This window comes from Tamandua tetradactyla, chromosome 1, assembly GCF_023851605.1.
Source record: "Tamandua tetradactyla isolate mTamTet1 chromosome 1, mTamTet1.pri, whole genome shotgun sequence".
NCBI lineage: Eukaryota > Metazoa > Chordata > Mammalia > Pilosa > Myrmecophagidae > Tamandua > Tamandua tetradactyla.
In genome coordinates, this window is record NC_135327.1 from 141523532 (window position 1) to 141543519 (window position 19988).

Genomic DNA, 19988 nt, shown 5'->3' on the forward strand with positions numbered 1-19988 from the left:
CCTTTTCTACCGCCTAAATAATAATTCATCTACTTCTTTCCATTCCCACCATCCAAATCTTAGTTCAGGCTACAATCCTTTGTCACCTGGATTAATGCCAAAGAGTTCTAACTGGTTTCTTTGCCACGTCTCTCAGCACCCTGACCCAAAACAACCCAGAATCAGGTTTCAACTCTTTAGCAAGACACATAATAATGTCTTTCAGGACCTGGCTCCTGCTTGTTTCTCTTCAGCTGCCTCTAGCTCACTAAATCTCATTTCCTGGACCTGTGCATTCTCTCAGTGTTCCATGTTCTCTCTCATTTCTAGTTCTGTGCACATACTGTTTTACTACAGAGTAGGTAAGTCCTACTAGATTCAGAAAGCTTCCTTTGACTACCTTGTTGATAAATACTTATTGAAGTATTTGAATTGCTTGTGTCATTACATCCACATCAGTTAAAAAAAAAGCTTGGCACACAGCAAATGCTCAGCAGATATTTGATGAAAGAATAAATGAACTCATCTGGAAAGAGGCAATAAAATACCTAACCAATGCAAGAACTTTTATTCTCACTTATACATCATCTCCAGGAAGTACTCGAGCTTTCTATTTTCTAACTGTGCTTTTTAAGATTTTTACTGAGCTCATGATATGCCAAATATGTCAAGTACATGTAAATTATCTTGTTTAATCTTCACAACTCTATGACTGGTATTATTTTAGCTGTTTTATAGGTAAGAAAACTGAGTCAGAGGAACTGAGACAGCCTTGTAGAGGTCCCAGAGTTGATAAGTGATAGGTGGAGAATGATTTCAAATCTAGGTAGCTTGCCTTTAGCCCACCTCTTTACCAATTTGATAATATATTACATCCTCCTGAAAACTTTTTCTACCCAAGTGAAATCTAAAGAAAATATTTCATTATTTCCATTGAGATTTTCCTCTTGCTTACCAAAAGCCTAAACAACATGCTTGTATTTTTATTAAACCTCTGTTAAAACCTGCTGATGGGGCAGGATAATTTCAATTATTAACTAAAGATTTAGGATAGCATATATTAGAATATATACGCTAGTGTCCAAAACCTGGATAATCATATGGAAGATAATATATTATTTTTTTATACATATTCATCATTCATATACTTGACAATTTACAATGGTATACACTCTATATGGTAGTCCTTACTATAGCTTGAAATGTCATAAATTTATTCATTCAGTGCTGTTTTAATAAGAAATTATACTGCTCCCTGACCTTACCAGTTAAAAAATGTAAGAACACCTCTTATATTTAAACAAAACTACATTTTAAAACTTTTGGCATTTTTGGATCAACATTTTTTAGTGAAAACTACTTGGATGCAAAGTACCAGTCCTCATCTAAAGTATATCCCTTGGACTAGATAAAAATAATATATCTTTGAAAACAACCCAAGTTTAAGTTCTAAAAGAAATTTTTGCTAAGATAAAAATTAATTTTAAATCATCATAAAGTAATCAGCTAAAACCAGTATGTGGGACAGTCTAAAGAACAAATGATCTGGTTAGACCAACAAATCACTGGCAATGGGAGCTGGGGAATGTGGTGATGATCTGAGGCCTTTTATAGAATGAGAGTGTTTTAAGAGACATACTAGGAAACCCACATCTGAAGCCTTTGCAATGACCCTATTTGGATGTGTATTTGAATAAACTATTAAAATACATTGTTGAGACAATCAGAGAAATCTGACCAGGAATGAGGATATTAAACAATTTTTAGGATGGATAACAGTATTATGGTTATGTCAAAAATAAACTATGGTAATGGGTGTTGGTAATGGTAGCACATTGTGAATAATTGAGACCAATGAATTATATATCTGAATGTGGTTAAAAGGGCAAATTTTAGGTGGTGTGTGTGTTACTGAATAAAAATTAAAAAAACTGAAAACCATAGGACTGTATAACACAAACAATGAACCCTAATGTAAACCATGGACCATATACAGTTAATAGTATAATTACATATTTTTCTTTCCTCTTACTGGCTCCCCAGGAGAGAGCCATTTTCAGGCTCCCACCTGCTTTCTCTTGCTTTACCCCTCAGTAAGTCTGTTAAGCTTTGACTCGCTGTCCTGCATGGATTCCTTAACAACTCTGTGCCTAACATAACGGTGCCAAAACCCAAGAACAGAGATTAGACTGAGGTTTGAGTTTCTAGCCCTTCAGTGCTACGGGAACAGCCTCCCAGACACTCTGTTCCCCAAAACGGCATGGCTGTTCAGGCTTCCATGTCCTTAATGACTTGAATCCACTGGGCGAGACCACCCTGAGGCAATGCCCACTCACCTCCACAGCACTCAGACATCTACAATTAATTCGGCCCTAGAAACTTGAACCTCCAGATTGTTCCAATACCAGAGAAGCTCTAAAACCTGAAGATGCTGAACTCTCCAAGAATAACAACTAGTTTCAACATTCATCTTTTTGCCTTTCTCTCAAATTTTCTTTCATTCTTCTCCATCCCTTTACAAGCTATTCTGCTTCCCCTCATGGGGCCCTTAATTTATCCTCCTATTAATTTTCCTCCTAGCCCCCTGCCTCTTACAGTGTCTGTCTAGATTTGTCAATAGCAGCCGTGAACAACTGGCAAAATTCTGAAAACATACTCCTGCTGCAACAGAAATTTGAAAATCTTCTGTTGCAGCAAAGACATCACTATATAACTGTTCCAACAGAAGATGCCCAGAGACTCAATAAATGATGCCCCTACTCAGCTCGGAGCAATTTCTCCCCCTTTAACTTTGCCCGAACACAGCCAGAAGTAGTTAATGAAAGAACACAAGGCCCCTACTCCTTCAAAATTGCATTGAGCTAAGCTAAGGTACTAACCCAAACCCAACACCAGCTTCATTCAATTTTATTAAAAAGAAAAGACAGGAAAAGAATTTTAAGAGCAAAATGAACTCTTGATGCAGGGACCACTCAGTGCGCCCCCCTCCCAATTCAGCTTATCCTTCAGATGGCAAATTAAGACATCCCAGATAATTAGAAAATATAGTCATTATCTGTTTCTGCTGCTAACATTCTCCTCTACCAGTACCTCATCCTGCCTGATACATGCAGCCGCACATCAAAGTAGAATAGTAGTACATCAATACCTCAGCAACCAATCAAATCACAAGTTAACTAGTCCCCATTCAATCAAGGGACAGTACACCACCTAGTAGGCACCCTCCCCTCCTGGCGTCACTTTCCCTTTAAAACACAGCTCCCAGAACAAAGCACTGGAGCCATTTTTCTTTCTTGCTGGCTCACCAAGTGGGAGCCATTTTCAGGTTCCCACCTGGTTTCTCCCTTTCCCTCCCCCTGCTTTATCCCCTCAATAAATCTGTTAAGCTTTGGGGAAAAAAAATAGTATAATTATAACAAAGTACCACATTAATACAAAGTGTTAATGGGGATGAATATATATGGGAACTCTATTTTCCACATGATTTTTCTATAAACCTACATCTCTAATTAAAAAAGAAAAAAAACCTTTCAGTTGTATACTGAAATATTCATTAAGCTTAATCTGCAACTTGACTTGTTGCCAAGTTCTTTTTCAATCACAGTCTGACATACCTTGCATGAATTTCGAAGTTTTTGCCTTTCCTTTTTAATGGCTTTTTTCTGTATATCTTTTTCCTTCTTTGCCAACAAAGCTTGCTGTCTAATTTCCTCTTCTTCTTTCTCCTTAGCTAACCGAACAGCTTCTAATTCAGCTTGCCTTTGCTGTAATATGGGGAGTGATATCATTTTAATGAGAAGAATTTCAAAATGCTCTAAAATCTTATTTTAAAACTTCAATAATGAATAAATTAGAAAAAAGGGGACACTTCAACTTATTGAAGACTGAAGGGTGAAATGTCAACTGGGCAAGACCTACAACATTGTTAGAAAATACAAGACAGATATATTAAAAGTATTAAAAGCATTAAAGGATTTTATCTGAACATCATGTGTTTTCTCAGTAAGAATTTGCTCAGGAAGATCTCCCTCACCATCAACTGTACCAACATGTACCAATGTTCATTCAGAGTAGCACCCAATTCTCTGTTCCTAGATTGTAGCTTTTTAACAGGTCTGAAGACTAAAGATTTATGAAATGACCAACTTTATCAAATGTCAGCTTACCTTCTCTTTAGCTTCTTGCTCCTTCCGTTTTGCTTCTGCTTTTGCTTTCTTTTCTGCTTCTTTCTTAGCTTTTTCTTCTTCCTTGAATTTTTTTATCCTTGGATCACAGCTATATGCATTATCTACCAGGAAAAAAGTTAATCTTTTGAATTTTTAACATACAATTAAAAAACGTTAAAAAAAAAAACAAGCTGGTACAATGGTGGCACAGTGGCAGAATCCTCGCCTGCCATGCCAGAGAACCGGGTTCAATTTCTGGAGCCTGCCCATGCCAAAAAAACAAACAAACATCAATTATATTTACCGACTAATGTTCTTATCCTGTTCATTTCTTCTTTTTTCCTTTGTGCCCTTGTTGCTCTATTTTGCTTTTCAATCCATTTCCTCTCATCACGACTATAAAACAGAAAGTATTGGAAACAAACTATTGCTAATAGATGCTGACTGGAAAATGTAAAATTTTATAAATTTATATTTAAATAATGTCTTAAAAGGTGAAAATGCTATGTCATTACTAACACTAGTTAAAAGATGATTCTATTTGCTATTATTTTGGTTAATATTTTGGGTCATTCATATCAAAAGAATTTCCATACACACACAAGAAAAACTAAAATAAAACCTGTTAGGCAACTAAAAAGAAAGGAATAATTGCTGAATTGAGCTATAATAACAATTAATTCCATGGCAATTTCTTAAGCTTATCCTAAAGTAATGACTGATTTGGTTCTAGCTAGCTTAGCACCTGTGATGGGGATCAAATATCAAACACTTGCGTAAAAAAGGTATATAAAGAGAAAATATGAAAGAATATATATATGGCCTATTTTTACATCATCATATAAAAAATGCCAAAAAAACAAATTACAAAACAACTCTATTAATGACTTGCATACATACCATTCTGCTTTCTCTTTTTCTTCTTCATCTAAATAAGAAAATTCTCTCCAAGAATCAAAATTATACCTAATATAAAGAGAAATAAAGCCAAATCAATTTTTTCAGTTATTTTTACAATTAAGTTAGAGACCCCACTATAGGATGTTTACAAGAGATTCACATTAAATTCAAAGACATAATAAGCTGAAAGTGAAAGAAAGGAAAATATTACATGCAAAGAGTAACAAAGAAGAGCTGGGGCTGCTATACTAATACCAGATTTTTAAAAAGGCTTTAATTAAAAAACTATTACAAGTGACAAAGAAGGCCCCTATGCTGACAGAGGGGTGAATTCAAAGACGGCCTAACAATTAAAAATATATATGCACCTAACAGTAGTGCCCCCAAATATATGAAATACTGATAGATTTGAAGGGACAAACAGACGACTCTTAATTAATAGTAGGAGACTTCAATATGCCACTTGTGATAATGGATAGAACATCTAGACAGAAGGATTAATAAGGACATACAAGACTTGAAAAATACTAAACAACTAGACCTAACATACACAGAACACTTCACCCAACAATAGCAGAATACACATTATTCTCTAGTGCACATGAATCATTCTCCAAGATAGATTGCATGTTAAGACAAAAACAAGGTTGAACCCACACAACTTATTTTCCCTGACCACAATGAATGAAGCTAGAAATCAAGAACAGAGGAGAACTGGAAGAATCACAAATATGTGGAAAATAAACAATGCAGTGTTAAACGGTGGGTCAAAGCAGCAATCACAAGGGAAATTGGGAAATATTATGAAAACACAACATACCAAAAATTCTGGGGATGCAGCAAAGGCAGTGCTAACAGGGAAACTTATAGCTCTAAATGCTTACAATAAAAAGAAGAAAGATCTCAAATCAGAGACCTAACTCCACACCTTGAGGAACTAGAGGACAAAAACAAACTAAACCTCAAACATGCAGCAGGAAAGAAAAGACAAAGATTAGATTGGAGATAAATGAAATTGAGAATAAAAAATAGAATCAACAAAACCAAAAATAGGTCCTCGCAAAAGAAGAGGTTCACAGACCTTTAGCCAGACTAACAGAAAAAGAGGACACAAATAAGTAAAATCAGAAATGAAGGCAGGACAGTACTACTGACTCCAAAGAAATAAAAAGGATTATAAGAACAACTGTATGTCAACAAATTAGATAACATAGATGAAATGGATAGATTCTTAGGAACACACAAATTACCTACACCAACTCAGGAAGAATTAAAAGACCTCAACAGATCGATACAAGGAAAGAGAATGGCTCACTCATCAAAAACCTCTCAACAAAGAAAAGTCCAAGACATGGCTTCACAGGTGAATTTTACCAAATACTCCAAGAAGAATTAACACCAATATTGCTCAAATGCTTCCAAAGAACTCAAGAGGAGGAAACACTCCTTAACTCATTCTATGAGCCCAACATCACTCTAATATGGAAGCCAGATAAAGATACTGCAAGAAAATAAAATTACAGACAATATCCCTTATAAATATGGATGTGAAAATTCTCACAAAATATCAGCAATCAAATCTAACCACACATTAAAAGAATTATACATCCTGATCAAGTGGGATTTATTCCAGTCGTGCAAGGTTGTTCAAAATTAGAAAATTTAAAAATGTAATATACCACATTAACACAGTGAAGGGAAAAAGCCCTCACTGATCACCTTAACACAGAAAACACTTAACAACATCCTGCAACCTCAACTAACCTATTAACACTGAATCAGTTATTGAATATTCCTTAAAAAAATGACCTAAAAGTTACCGGGTGTTTTGGATCTTCTCTTTTGCTTCATGGGGAATGAAAATGTTCAAAAATTGATTTTGGTGAGAAGCATACAACTATGAGATGATACTGTAAGTCACTGACTGTATACTATGGATAGACAGTATGGCGCATGACTATATCTCAAAAAATTACATTAAAGGAAAAAAAATGACAACATCCTACATGTAAAGTAGGGTCTTTACTTACCAGAAGGAATAAAATGCATCTACATCTTCAAATGATGAATTCATATCACCAAGTTTAGGAACAATTTTCTTATTTGACCATCTGAAATATTAAAAGACAAATTTGATTTTTAAAAAATGTGTACATAAGTTCAACAGACAATCTAATTTGTACTTTTTACTAAATATGCTGAAAATGCACCCTCTGACTAAAAAATGGATCTGGCACGTCAACAATGGTGCACTGAACAATGCAGGTACAATGAAAGAGAAGACAAGTGTGGACTGGGGTGGGGGCAGAAAACAATGAACAATGCTCTAACCACCAGGTTGTGTTTGGTTCTATAAAATAGAAAATAATAGCACCTGATATGCTTGCTAGGGGAAAGCAGGAGCTAGCCCCTTCTCCCAAGTTCACTTCCTGCTGGCTTCTACATAGGAAGCACAGAAGCAACATGTAAGCCCAGTCTTTAAAAAAAATGTTAACACTCATAAAAGAGTCAGACTTCTGTAGGCTTAGCTCTTTATTCAGCACCTCTGAAAGGATCCTGAGGCTGCTACCGACCCATGTCTTCCACTCTACGAAACTATTGCACAAAAAATAAAACTTACTTAAAATAAATGTGAGAATAAAGGATAGAGAAATATTAGTCTGCACCAAACCTCTGATCAAAGTGATTCTCAAATTTAGCTGCACAACAGACTCAACAAGGGAGCATTAAAAAACCCTATTTACACTCCAAACGAGTTAAATCAGAATTTCTGGGAATGGGATCCAGGCATCAGTTTTTCAAGCTATCCATGTAATTACAATGTACGATTAAGATATTCCCTAAGATTCACAAGGATGGAGGTGGCCTAAGGGTACAACAACTGAGGGGAGGAAGGTGAACTGTGGTGTATGCATACAACAGTACTGAGTGGCTGCAAGAAGAAATGATGTTGTGAGACATGCAACTAGGTGAATGAACCTTAAGGACTGTATGTTGAATGAAATGTCAGAAACAAAAAGACAAATGTTATCATGCCTCACTGATACAATACGGTCAACTGAAATTTAGAGTATGGGTTATCAGATTAGGGCTTATCGTAAAGGGTCCTAGATTGTATGCAATCTCTTACAGCAGTCGTATATATTTGGGAGTTGTAACTGTTATTTCTAAATTCTGACATACTGAGCTGTTTGTACATAACCTGATTTTTCCCAGAAACTCTAGGTATTTATATGACACCTGAGACTCAAGAGTTAGAGCTCTGAAGCTATGGAAATCAGCAGTACCCCATATAGGAACTATTTAAAAAGTTGAAAAAGGGATCAGACTTTGACTGGAGATATGAATAAAGATGATGTGGACTGGACTAAGATAAATCAGAATATAGGGGTAAATGATGATATTTATATTTTAAAACTTCAACTTCTGTGTGAGACCAAAGGGAGAGATGTTTATTTGGTGCAAAATTTATATTTTGGGTAGTGCATTACCTAATTTAACTTGTATGATCAGTATAGTCGAACACTGTAAGTACATGGAATCTTGGAGAGGGCGTGAGATCTTGCTGGTTTGTTCCGGTTGCTGTGATGTCCCAATATATCTCAGAGTAGCTTGGGCAGTGAATAAAAAAGTATTTGCAAAGTCCGAGAAAGGAGGAAATATTCCACTTCTCCATGGAGAATTCCTAATATTCTCCATGTATAGGGGACAACCAAATCACTAGGCTGAGCCCGTGATCTTTGGGGCTTGCCCCTATTACACTTATTCCTGCAAAGGAGAAGCCAAGCCTACTTATAATTATGCCTAAAAGTCACCTCCAGAGAACCTCTTTTGTTCCTCAGATGTGGTATATCTCTCTAAGCCACCTCGGCAGGTGAACTCACTGACCTCCCCATCCCCACCCCCTCAACATGGGACACGACTCCCAGGGGTGTAAATCTCTGTGGCAAAGCGGGACAGAACTCCTGAGATGAGCTAGGGCATGACATCATAGGACTGAGAAAGCCTCTTGACCAAAAGGGAGAAGAGAAAAATAAGAGAAAATAAAGTTTCAGTGGCTGAGAAATTTCAAACAGAAATGAGATGGTAATTCTGGAGGCTATTCTTATGCATTATGTACATATCCCTTTTTAGCTTATGGTGTATTGGAGTGGCTAGAGGAAAGTACCTGAAACTGTTGACCTGTGTTCCAGTAGCCTTGATTCTTGAAGATGACTAAAACAATACAGCTTTTATAATGTGACTGATTGTGAAAACCTTGTGTCTGATGCTCCTTTTCTCCAGAGTATGGACAGATGAGTAAAAAAATATGGATTAAAAATAAATAAATAATAGGATGGATAGGAGTAAAATAAATTGGGTAGATAGAAATACTAGTGGTCAATGAGAGGGAGGGGTAAGGGGCATGGGATATATGAGTTTTTTCTTTTCATTTCTTATTCTGGAGTGATGCAAATGCTCTAAAAATGATCATTGGTGATAAATACACAACTATGTGATGATATTGTGAGCCCCTGATTGTATGCCATGTATGGACTGCGCTGTGTGTGAAGATCTGTTAAATAACAAAAAAAAAGAAAAAACGTTCTCTAAGACAATGTTTCAGAGCAGAGAGAACCAAACCTGTAGAATAGTACTGGTAAACACTAGTAAAAACTGAGTTTAATGAAAGAAAGAGGATATTTCCTCCTTTCTCCCCAGTCCCCCAAGGGGACTTTCCAAAACTTTTTTATTCACTGCCCATTCAAAAATTGATGCCTTAACTTACCTGGAATTTCTTTCAAACACTGGAGAAAACACTTCAAAGAAATTGTCCTTTGCTTCACTTTTGGAAGGAACTGAGTTATCAAAAGTAGGATCTACACTGTTAAATGCTCGCCTTTTCACTGGATCAGACAACATTTCATAAGCTGAGGAAAAAAACTACAAAGTCACATCACCATAACTTTATATATTTTTTTCTATGAGAAAACAAATATACCCCCTTAAAAAAAGTTGCTAGTTTTATATTTAAAAATTATGTATGTCTGTGGAGTGGGAAGGATTTAATTTAGGTAGTGATAGCTACCTACTGGACACCACTATTGGATAAAATCAAATTTAACAACTAGGAAAAGTATACCTTCTAGGAGACAAAGGGCAAAACCATACTTAAGTACTCACCCTGTAAGAAAGCAGGTGACCAGGGAAAAACAAATAGCTAGATCCCAACAAGGTTACAAAGCATCAACAGATTTTAGGCTTCTGAACACTGTGTGACAGTGGGCCAATAAAATAAGACTGGGCCAATAAAGAGTAAAAAGGTATGTATATAATTTTTAAAAAATCATCAAAATACAGAATCACATTCAAGGAAACATTTAGAAATGGTGGTTATATATATTAATTTGCTTAATGAGGATATGACTATGTTAATAGCAATAAACAGTTGTGGATTATGTACATGGACATAATCAACTTCTTGATTTAAATTAGGAAAACACCTGAGGAACATTTTAATCCCACTAACATCTGAAATGCAAAAATGACAGAGAAAGTATTAGGTTGCACCAGACCTCCAATCAAAGTGGCTCAGTATTTTCATTATTAGATATAACACTTACATGAGTTAACTTTAGGATGAGCTTCTCATAAGAATCACCTGGAAATCTTGTTCAACTGCACATTCTGATTCAGTAAGTATGAGTTGAGGCCTGAGATTCTGCATTTTCAGCAAGCTGCCAGGCATTGCTAAGGGGTCAGGGGAACTTCACTATAAGTATGAAGCTCTAGGGAGATTATTAGAAATAACCAGATGCAACCAAACACGTTTTAAAATGTTATGGTAGAGTTAAGTGAACTTCATACACTACACAAGGGAAACCCAACTCGAGTAATTAATAAATCATAATCACTGTTAGAAATCCTCAAATCTAAAAGATTTTCTTACCTTTGGTTATGCAAGTGAAGTAGTCATTATCTCCTTCTTTTATTGGTTCACCAGCTGCTTTCCGTTTGTCTGGGTGATGTTTCAAAACCATTGCCTTATCTACAAAATGAATCAGGTAAGATAATAAATGATAGGGAGCTACTATAAGAATTCGCTTTATCAAAAAGGAATGGGTGTTAAATTGTATTTAATACATTTTCACCATTTACTTAGGAAATCATCTGGATTTAATGGTAATCTGTAAACAAGTTCAGAATGTTAATATATTTAAGTTTGATCCTGAAACCACTTATTTATGGTAATTATTCTTTGAATGTAGTGTTAGACTGAATTTGCGATTATTTTGAGTTTTTCTTGCATTTTATTTATGAAAAAGATGAGTTTGTAGTTTTTTTTGTTTTTTTGAACTCATCAGGTTTTCATATTGGGACTACATTAACTTTACAAAATGAATTGTTCCAAAACAGTTTAACATGAGAATTTGCAATTCCTTACACATTTGAAAAAATTCGTTTGAGAAAACATTTAGGCCTAATTTTTAGGAGGTAATTGTTAACTTTTTCAACTTCTTCCTCAATTTCAAAGAATTATTTTTTACCACAATTTAAAAATTCATTTGCATATGATAGTGGTCACAAACGAAAATATCTTCTATAATGGTTTTCATTTTTTTTGTTATTCATTCTTTGTGTATTTCACTATTTTTTTTACATTTTATAAAATCCATTTTGGGATATTTTTTCTTTGATTTTTTTCCTCCATCTTCTTAAGTGCTATTCTTTTAAAAGTTTGAATTAAATTTCTACTTTACTTTTTCCCCCTCTTTTTAAAAAAAGTGCTATATTGCCAGGAAGCAAGGAAGTGCTCAAAGAATGATAGGACATCACAAAAGAACACAGAAGACAGCTTGAAGGGGCACCCTCAAGCCAAATATGAGCTAATATGAGCATCAAAATAAATAAAGATGATAAAAATAATAATTTTTTATTCCATTTATATGCAATGCCCAGAATAGCCAAATCTATAGAGACAGATGAGCAGTTGCCTAGGGCTGGGAGTTTGGGGGAAATGGTGTATGACTATGGACACAGGGTTTTTTGGGGGGCAATGAAATGTTTTCAAATTGTGGTACTGGTAGCATAACTCTGTGAATATATTAAAAAACACTTAACCGTACACTTAAATGGATAAATTGTATGATATGTGAATTATAAATAAGGCTATTAAAAAAACACAATGGGGCAGGCAATGATGGCTCATAAATAATCCATATGAATACAAAAAATGAATAAAATTTAAGTCTGATAAGGAATGAGATATTCACATAGTCTCAAAGTACATCCCACAAAACTGTTATTAGTTACAAAGGGAAAAAGAGTAACTTTATAGTGTAGAAGCTTGGCAAACACCACCTTAATCAGGGATCAAAGTGAACATTACAAATAATGGAACAAACTGAAATCATGTGTCACCTAAGAGGATGCAATGAGAAGAACACAGCATCTCTTCTAAGATAGTGCTGCTCTCTCTCTCTAGAAGCACAATCTGAATCTAATCATGACAAAATGTCAGACAAACCCAAATTGAGGGACATTCTACAAAATAACTGGTTTGCAATTTTCAAAAGTGGGTCCTGAAAATACAGGAAAACTACCTCGCTTATAGGAAAAAAAAATTAATTCAGGGGTGACAGGACATCATGTCAGCAACATACTCTCAAATAGTTGAAGAAAAAAAGTTTTTTTGCACTGCACTTGAAACATTTCTATAAATGTCAGACTATTATAAAATTTAAAAAATGCTTAAAGCAACAGTAAGTGGTTACATTGTAAAGATCACAAATTGTACCTCCTTAACAAATGAGGCAAAAAATGAAAACAACCCAAATATCCGTCTACTAATGAATGGATAAACAAAATGTAGCTTATCCCTACAACTGAATATTATCTGGCCATAAAAAGGGAATGAAGTACTAATACATATTGCAACATGGATGGACCTTGAAAACAGTATACTAAGTGAAAGAAGCCAATCACAAAAGGCTACATATTTGTGATTCCATTTATATGAAATACCCAGAATAGCCAAATCTATAGAGACAGAAGTAGATGAGCAGTTACCTAGGGCTGGGAGTTTGGGGGAAATGGTGTATGACTACCAGTGGGCACAGGGTTTTTTGGGGAGCAATGAAATGTTTTCAAATTGTGGTACTGGTGGCATAACTCTGTGAATATATTAAAAAACACTTAACCGTACACTTAAATGGATAAATTGTATGATATGTGAATTATAAATAAGGCTGTTAAAAAAAACACAATGGGGCAGGCAATGATGGCTCAGTGGCAGAGTTCTTGCCTGCCATGCCAGTGACCTGGGTTCGCTTCCTGGTGCCTGCCCATGTAAAAGAAAAAAAAACAAACCACAATTGCTTAAACAAGAAAAAAAAACAAGTAGAAACAATCCAAATATCCTTCAACCCTGTTAAGTGATAATAAAATATGATATATGCATACAAAGGGATATATTATTTGGCAATTAAAATACTAATACATGCTACAACATATGAACCTTGAATACATTATACTAAGAGAAAAAAGCCAGTCACAAAAGACCACAAATTATATGACTCCACTATTATGAATGTATGTAATAGGTAAATCCACAGAGACAGAAAGCAGATTGCCTGGGGCTGGGGGTGGGGTGCACTGGGGACTGACTGCTTTGAGGTTTATTTCAGAAGTGATAAAAATGTTTCCAAATTTATTTGTGGTGAGGCTGCATAACTGTGAATATACCAAAAGAACACTGAGTTGTACACTAGTTGGGTGAATTATATAAGTGAATTTTATCTCAATAAAATTGTTTTTTTTCGTTTCTAAAAATAAGAAAAGAAAGACTAACTTCACACAATTCATATAGTAGCTACCTCTCGGAGAGAGGAAAGGGATGTGATAAGGATGAGCACAGTACTTTAGTGGTACTGGGAGTGCACTGTTAAACTAGGTGGTGAATACATAGATTTTGTTTTATTATTTCCCTTTAGACTGTACACATAAATCTTATACATTCTGTGTGGGTATTTCACAAAAGAAAATTTTTTTTAAAGTGTATATGATGCAACAAAGCTAGCAGAGCTAACAAATGAATTCAACAAATGGCATAATACAAGATCAACAGACAAAAACCAGCAGCATTTCTATACACTAGAAGAGAACAATCTGAGGAGAAAATTAAAAAATTCCTAACTATTATAGGAATTAAAATAATGAAATACCTAGGAACAAATTTAGCCAAGCACGTAAAGGGCCTATACATAGAAAACTACAAAACTGCTAAATTTAGGTCAAAGAAGACCTAAATAAATGGAAGGACATTCTGTGCTCCTGGATTAGAAGACTAAACATATTTAAGATGTAAATTCTACCCAAATTAATTCACAGATTCAACATAATCCCAATTAAAACTCTTAATAGCCTACTTTGCAGAAATGGAAAAGCCAGTCATCAAATTTATTTGGAAAGGTAAGGTGAATAGCCAAAAATATCTTGAGAAAGAAAAATGAAGTGGTAGGACTCACACTTCCTGATTTTAAAGCATATTACAAAGCTACAGTGGTCAAAACAGCATGGTACCAGCATAAAGATAGAAATATTAATCAATGGAAAAAAAAGTGCTATAATAATTTAAGGCAATGAATTCACTTATGGTGCATTTCTGGTTGCCATCCCTTAAATTTTGAAAGGTGGTGATCTTATTTTCACAAAAAGAATTGATTAGTACAATTTTTGCTTCACTTGGCCCAAAAGAGCATATTTAATTTTCCAAATGGTTGTTTTGTTTAATATCTACTTGATTAAACCAAGACAAAACTGAGAATAAAATGCTCAAATTTTAAGTATTCAGTTTGACGAATTTTTACAATTGTATACACCCATATAAATACCACCCAAAGGGAAATATAGACCATTTCCTTCACCCACAGTTTCCTGGTAGTAACCTATTTCAGTCAACTCCCACCCGGCCCCAAGTCCCCCAACCAACTGAGGCAACAACTTTCTGATTTGTTACCATAGATTATTACTTTTGCATTTACTTGTACTTGAAGTAAATGGAATTACAGAGTATATCTTCGTTTCTGGCTTATTTTGCTCAACGTGATGTTTTGAGATTCATCCATGTTCTTACTTGTATCAGTAATTTGTTCCTTTTTTATTGCTAAGTAGTATTCTATTGTATGAATAAAGAACAGTTTGCTTATCCATTCTCTTGCTATTATGAATAAGGCCAATATTCTTGTACAAATTTGTTTATGGGCATATTAAATTTGGTCATGTCTACTTATATTGCAAGGGATCAGAAACTGACAAATACATTTGTTTTCTGTGGTCTGAGACTTTTTTTAAAATTAAGTGTATTTATTTTTATTATTTTCTCCACTAAACTTGAGATGAGGCATTTTCTGTAAGAATTCTAGCTGCTTTAAGGGGAAAAGAAATTTAATAATAGTTCTTTTAGGCAGCTCACAAGAATCTCTGTGAGAGTCAAAAGATCAGGTATGGAGACTATATAGCCAGGACCAATAATCAAATCATACAGGACAGTTCGTAAACATGATGATCACCCCACTGCAGAGCACAAGCACTGTAAATTCACACTGCAGAAGCTGAGCCTACCACCACTGCCAGGGCAGCCAGTAAAAGCTTGAAGTTTCTCCTTGCAGTGCTTTTCCACCTTTGCCAGCAAAATAGATTCTACATGGAACAGTCTAACCACCTATTGTTCTCTTTGCACTGCAAGTGCATGAAAATTAGTGAAACCCTGGTCACAAATATTCTTAGTCTCAAGACATAAATCTCTTTATAAATCAAGAAAGCTTTCTTCTTTATTTGCAATTACTGTTTCTGCTATAGTTGTTCTGACTTCTGTAGGGAAATCAAGCATCTCTTTACTCTTGGAAACATTCCTCAAGTCTGACCTGTTTTTTGTGTTTTCTAATCGCAAGTCAGCCTTTATAATTTTAAATTCTTTCTCATGCTTTTAGTTTCCAGATAATCCTACCTATTTCTCTCCAGTCTCTATCTGCATTGCCTACCCTATTCCCTAATTTAGTTTTCATATATCACTGTCATGTTAAGCTCTTGAGTTTGTTATGACAATATAGCTGATGTGTTAAATCTAGAGTCATGGCTATAAACTACAATCCTGCAAATCTCCTAAAAACGAAAATACTGCCTATGTTAGATATTTGATCATTTCAAAATAACACAGTACTTACGAGCTGCTTTGATCTGTCTCTGTGTAGCTTTGTATCTTACATGGCCAAGTCCAAGAACTGCATAATGATCCTGGTTCTGATAAAGACATAAAAGTTTGAAAGGGAGTAACATATACTGTCCTTTGTGTTTTGGTACCCTAAAGCATGTTTCCCAAAGTAATACTTCCATACTAGGAATCCAGTGAGAGACAGTATATAAAATGGGTTCTTTGGTCATGTAAATTGGGGAAATGTGGACTACTGTTTAGCCCTCTTGATGATTCATATGCATATAAGCCTACTAAATGCTCTAAGACTTGTAATTAAAAAAAAGCAAAACCGTAAATCCCAGAATTTTCCAAATGTTCTTGGCTAAAGAACTCTTTTTTTCTCTTAACACCTATCAATATCTTTTGGCTACCCTTAAATCATGCTATGGCCAGGAAGATTTCAGAATGAAGGGAGCATTACAGCAGCCCCAGTAGGCTGGGCCAGTGGGCAAACAGGATAGGATTGAGAGCCATGTACAGCAAACAAGGTAGTTTGGGTGGAAATTTAGAGAAACTGAGCAATGAGGTGTCTCTGGATAAGAAGTATTTGCTTTCATCCTTGTTTATGTTAATATTTCAGCGAGTTTAGAAGTTGAAGTAGCCACTAGAGTGACGGCTCCTTACAGAACTCAAAGGTTAAAGGAATGGGAAGGAAGGGGAGTTGAGAACATAAGACACAGAAGAAAAATCACAATAGGGCTGACTAGTTTCACTTTAAATTCAGGACTGCAAACTTCATATGGATGGGCCCTTTTGTTCTGCCTAGCAATTACACTTTGTTCCAGTTGATTCACTTTTCTACTTACTAAGGTAACTATTTCACAACTTCTCTCATTTAGTCTTTTCTTGAACCTCACACCACCTTCTACACCCTCTTATTGATGGCTCTGCCTCCCGCTTTACCATAAAATTTAAATTATCCTGCTCAAATTCCTGCATCTTCTATCACTCTACCTGCATTTCAGATCTTCTAGCTTCCTTCAATTTATAAGAGAAAGTCTGTCTCCTATCAAGACCAGTTACTCTATCCTTTCTCTTCATTCTAAATTCTATCCTTTCTAGCTTTCTCAAAGACTAGTACTTTCAGTTATCTCCTAAAGGTCAACTGCACCATTCTCATCAGTAAAAAAATATGCTTTCTCATCTTTAAGAACCCCTCCATGACCCATTTTCCAGTTACTGCCCCATTTCTCTACTCCCTGTCAAATTAAACTTATGGAAAAATCCATCTACACAACTAACTTTCTTATCCCCCCCACCACCCCCCAGCTCCCACTCCAATCTGGTTCTGCTCTGCCCACCCCCACACCAAATGCTATGACACCGCTTTCCTCAATATCAATTTCTAAGTGCCAAACTCAAGATCACTTATCCGCTCTCACAAGACTTCAACTCTCAGTAGCAGCACAGCTGACACCTTTCTTGAAACATTATCTTCCCTTACAGCTTCCGTGAACCTACCCTCTTTGTTTTCCTCCCATCTTCTAGCAACTCTTTCACCTCCACCTCTGCTGGCTTCTTGATGACTTGTAAAGCTCAGTCCTGGGGTTTCTTTTTTCTCCCTTTCTATTCTTTCATCCTTGATGATCTCACCCAATCCCAGGGCTAAAATAGAGTTCCTTGTTTATGATGACAACTCCCAAATTAAACTCTCATTAAGTCCTCTCCTCTGAGCTCCAGATGCACACAAACTAGTACTTCCATCTCTCTAAGTTTCTGGTCTGTTACTCTCTCCTTTGGCCACCATTTACAGATAATACAATGCTGTTCCAGTTCACTGAACAGGCCATGCTCTTTCCCACCTTAGGGCCTCTATGCCTGGCACATTCTTCGCCCTCTTCATGTGGCTGCATCTTCTCATCCTTTAAGTCTCAGTTTAAACGTCATCACCTTATTTAAAATACATACTTTCTCTCCCCCACCATCCATTCCAGTTCCCTTTTTCTCTTCAGAGTACTTACAATTTCTTAGTGCCTAATACCCTCCGATGACTTTTTACTAAGTACTTCTCCTTTCCTCACCCTCCCTCATTCACTATGCTCCAGCCACACCTACCTTTTTTCAGTTCCTGACATATTCCAAGCTTATTCCCACCTTATGGCCTCTGCAGCAAGCTACCTTAGCATTACAACTCCACAAATCTTCCTTATCTACTCAATCGAAGCACTCACCTGAACAGGATCACATCACCCTGTTTTAATTCTTGGCCCAGCACTTACTGGCCATGTTTTTGTCTCCTCACTGAAATATAAGCTACAAGGGAAAAGTGACATTGTCTTGTTCAACACAGTTTCCTCGAACCAAGAACAGAGTCTGACATATAGCTGGCACTTGATCCTTATTTGCTGATTGAAACAATTAACTGAATGAATCAACCCTAACAACTTGCTCTGATGTCATGTCCTTCTTCTACACCAAATACTTCATTTTTTCTCCCTTTTCTCTCGTGACTTCCATTCTTTCAATCTACAATCTCAATATTTTCAAAGTCTTCTATTGACCTGACTTCCTGTCAAATTGTCTTCTCTCATTTTCTGTACAACCACATTTTGAAAGAGAGTATAGTTGACTCCTATTAATTGTGGTAGTTCTGTTTTATAAAGTTGCTGTGAACAGCAAATACTGAACATTGTTTCCAGGAGAAATAGAAGGTTAGGTTCCTGCAGAGCCTCTGGTCACAACACTTTCATCAAATGATCAATATATAATCTTGTTTTATGTGTATTTTTGTTTAAAGATACCTTATTTAATATATATTGTTGATTAATTAACAATGAACTTATGGCCAACAGCACTACTACAAAACTCCTCTAACACATGTATTTTTTCCCTAAGGCACATCACAACCTTTTTGTATTTAGGAGCACTAGACTGCACTTCAGCACTATGCTTGGGGGCCCTTTTAAACAGGGAGATTACCAAAAAAAAAGTACAAAAAGGAAAAAAGTGTGGCACTAAATATACTGTGAAAAGGACACTTTTTAAAGAGTATGATAGCTAAAACAAGGAAGCAAAGGGTTACCTTGTTCGACCTCAGCTGGTAATGTGTGGATCAAGCACACATGTGTGAATGACTGCATCCCTTCATAAACACTTCTCAACCCACCTCATTCTCTTGCCATTGCACCCATTTTACTGGAACTGCTTTCGACGAGGTCATCTAATTTTATTTTTCAAATCCTGTGGCTTTTTATCATTCTTCATCTTACGTGATTAACTTCTCAGTGAGGCAGTTCCTTTAGCTTTTGGAAGAGCAGAGTGCCTGACACTCATTTAACTTTTGTTAAAGGAAACATCTTTTCTTTCTCCTACTTTTACTTTTAAGTGTTTGCTGTTTCTTCTCCTATGCCCACCCCTTAAATATCCATACTCCTCAATTTCAGTCCTTTTTGTTTAAAATTGATGATACTGATGATGATGATAGTAACAGAATTGGCTAACAAAGGTGATGATTTACATTTATGCCTTACCTCATTTAATCCGTGCAACTACCTATGAGACAGGCACTCTTATTAGCCACTATTTGTTTAGCATTTATCATTTATCAGAGATATATGATATATATCTTTATATGTACCATTTCATTAATCCTCACTATAATCCTTTCAGCTGATGTTAGCATTCTCATTTAACAATAAGAGAAATGAGGTATACAGAGAAGTTGAGTACCTTTCCCAAATTTAAATATTATATCAGTGCCTATTCAAGCA

At 35.7% G+C, this 19988-nt stretch overlaps 1 protein-coding gene across 2 annotated transcripts in view; it reads right to left on the reverse strand.

Moving 5' to 3' along the window:
* Window positions 1–19988, reverse strand: part of DNAJC2 (DnaJ heat shock protein family (Hsp40) member C2) — a 29010-nt gene that overhangs the window by 5746 nt on the left and 3276 nt on the right. For both annotated transcript variants that reach the window (XM_077158131.1, XM_077158056.1), the window contains exons 3-10: window positions 16250–16325; window positions 10975–11073; window positions 9814–9955; window positions 7076–7156; window positions 5046–5111; window positions 4450–4541; window positions 4146–4267; window positions 3594–3743 (exon numbers count right to left, since the gene is read on the reverse strand). In XM_077158131.1, coding sequence (XP_077014246.1) covers window positions 3594–3743; window positions 4146–4267; window positions 4450–4541; window positions 5046–5111; window positions 7076–7156; window positions 9814–9955; window positions 10975–11073; window positions 16250–16325 — 828 coding nt within the window. The remainder of the gene's footprint in view (window positions 1–3593; window positions 3744–4145; window positions 4268–4449; window positions 4542–5045; window positions 5112–7075; window positions 7157–9813; window positions 9956–10974; window positions 11074–16249; window positions 16326–19988) is intronic.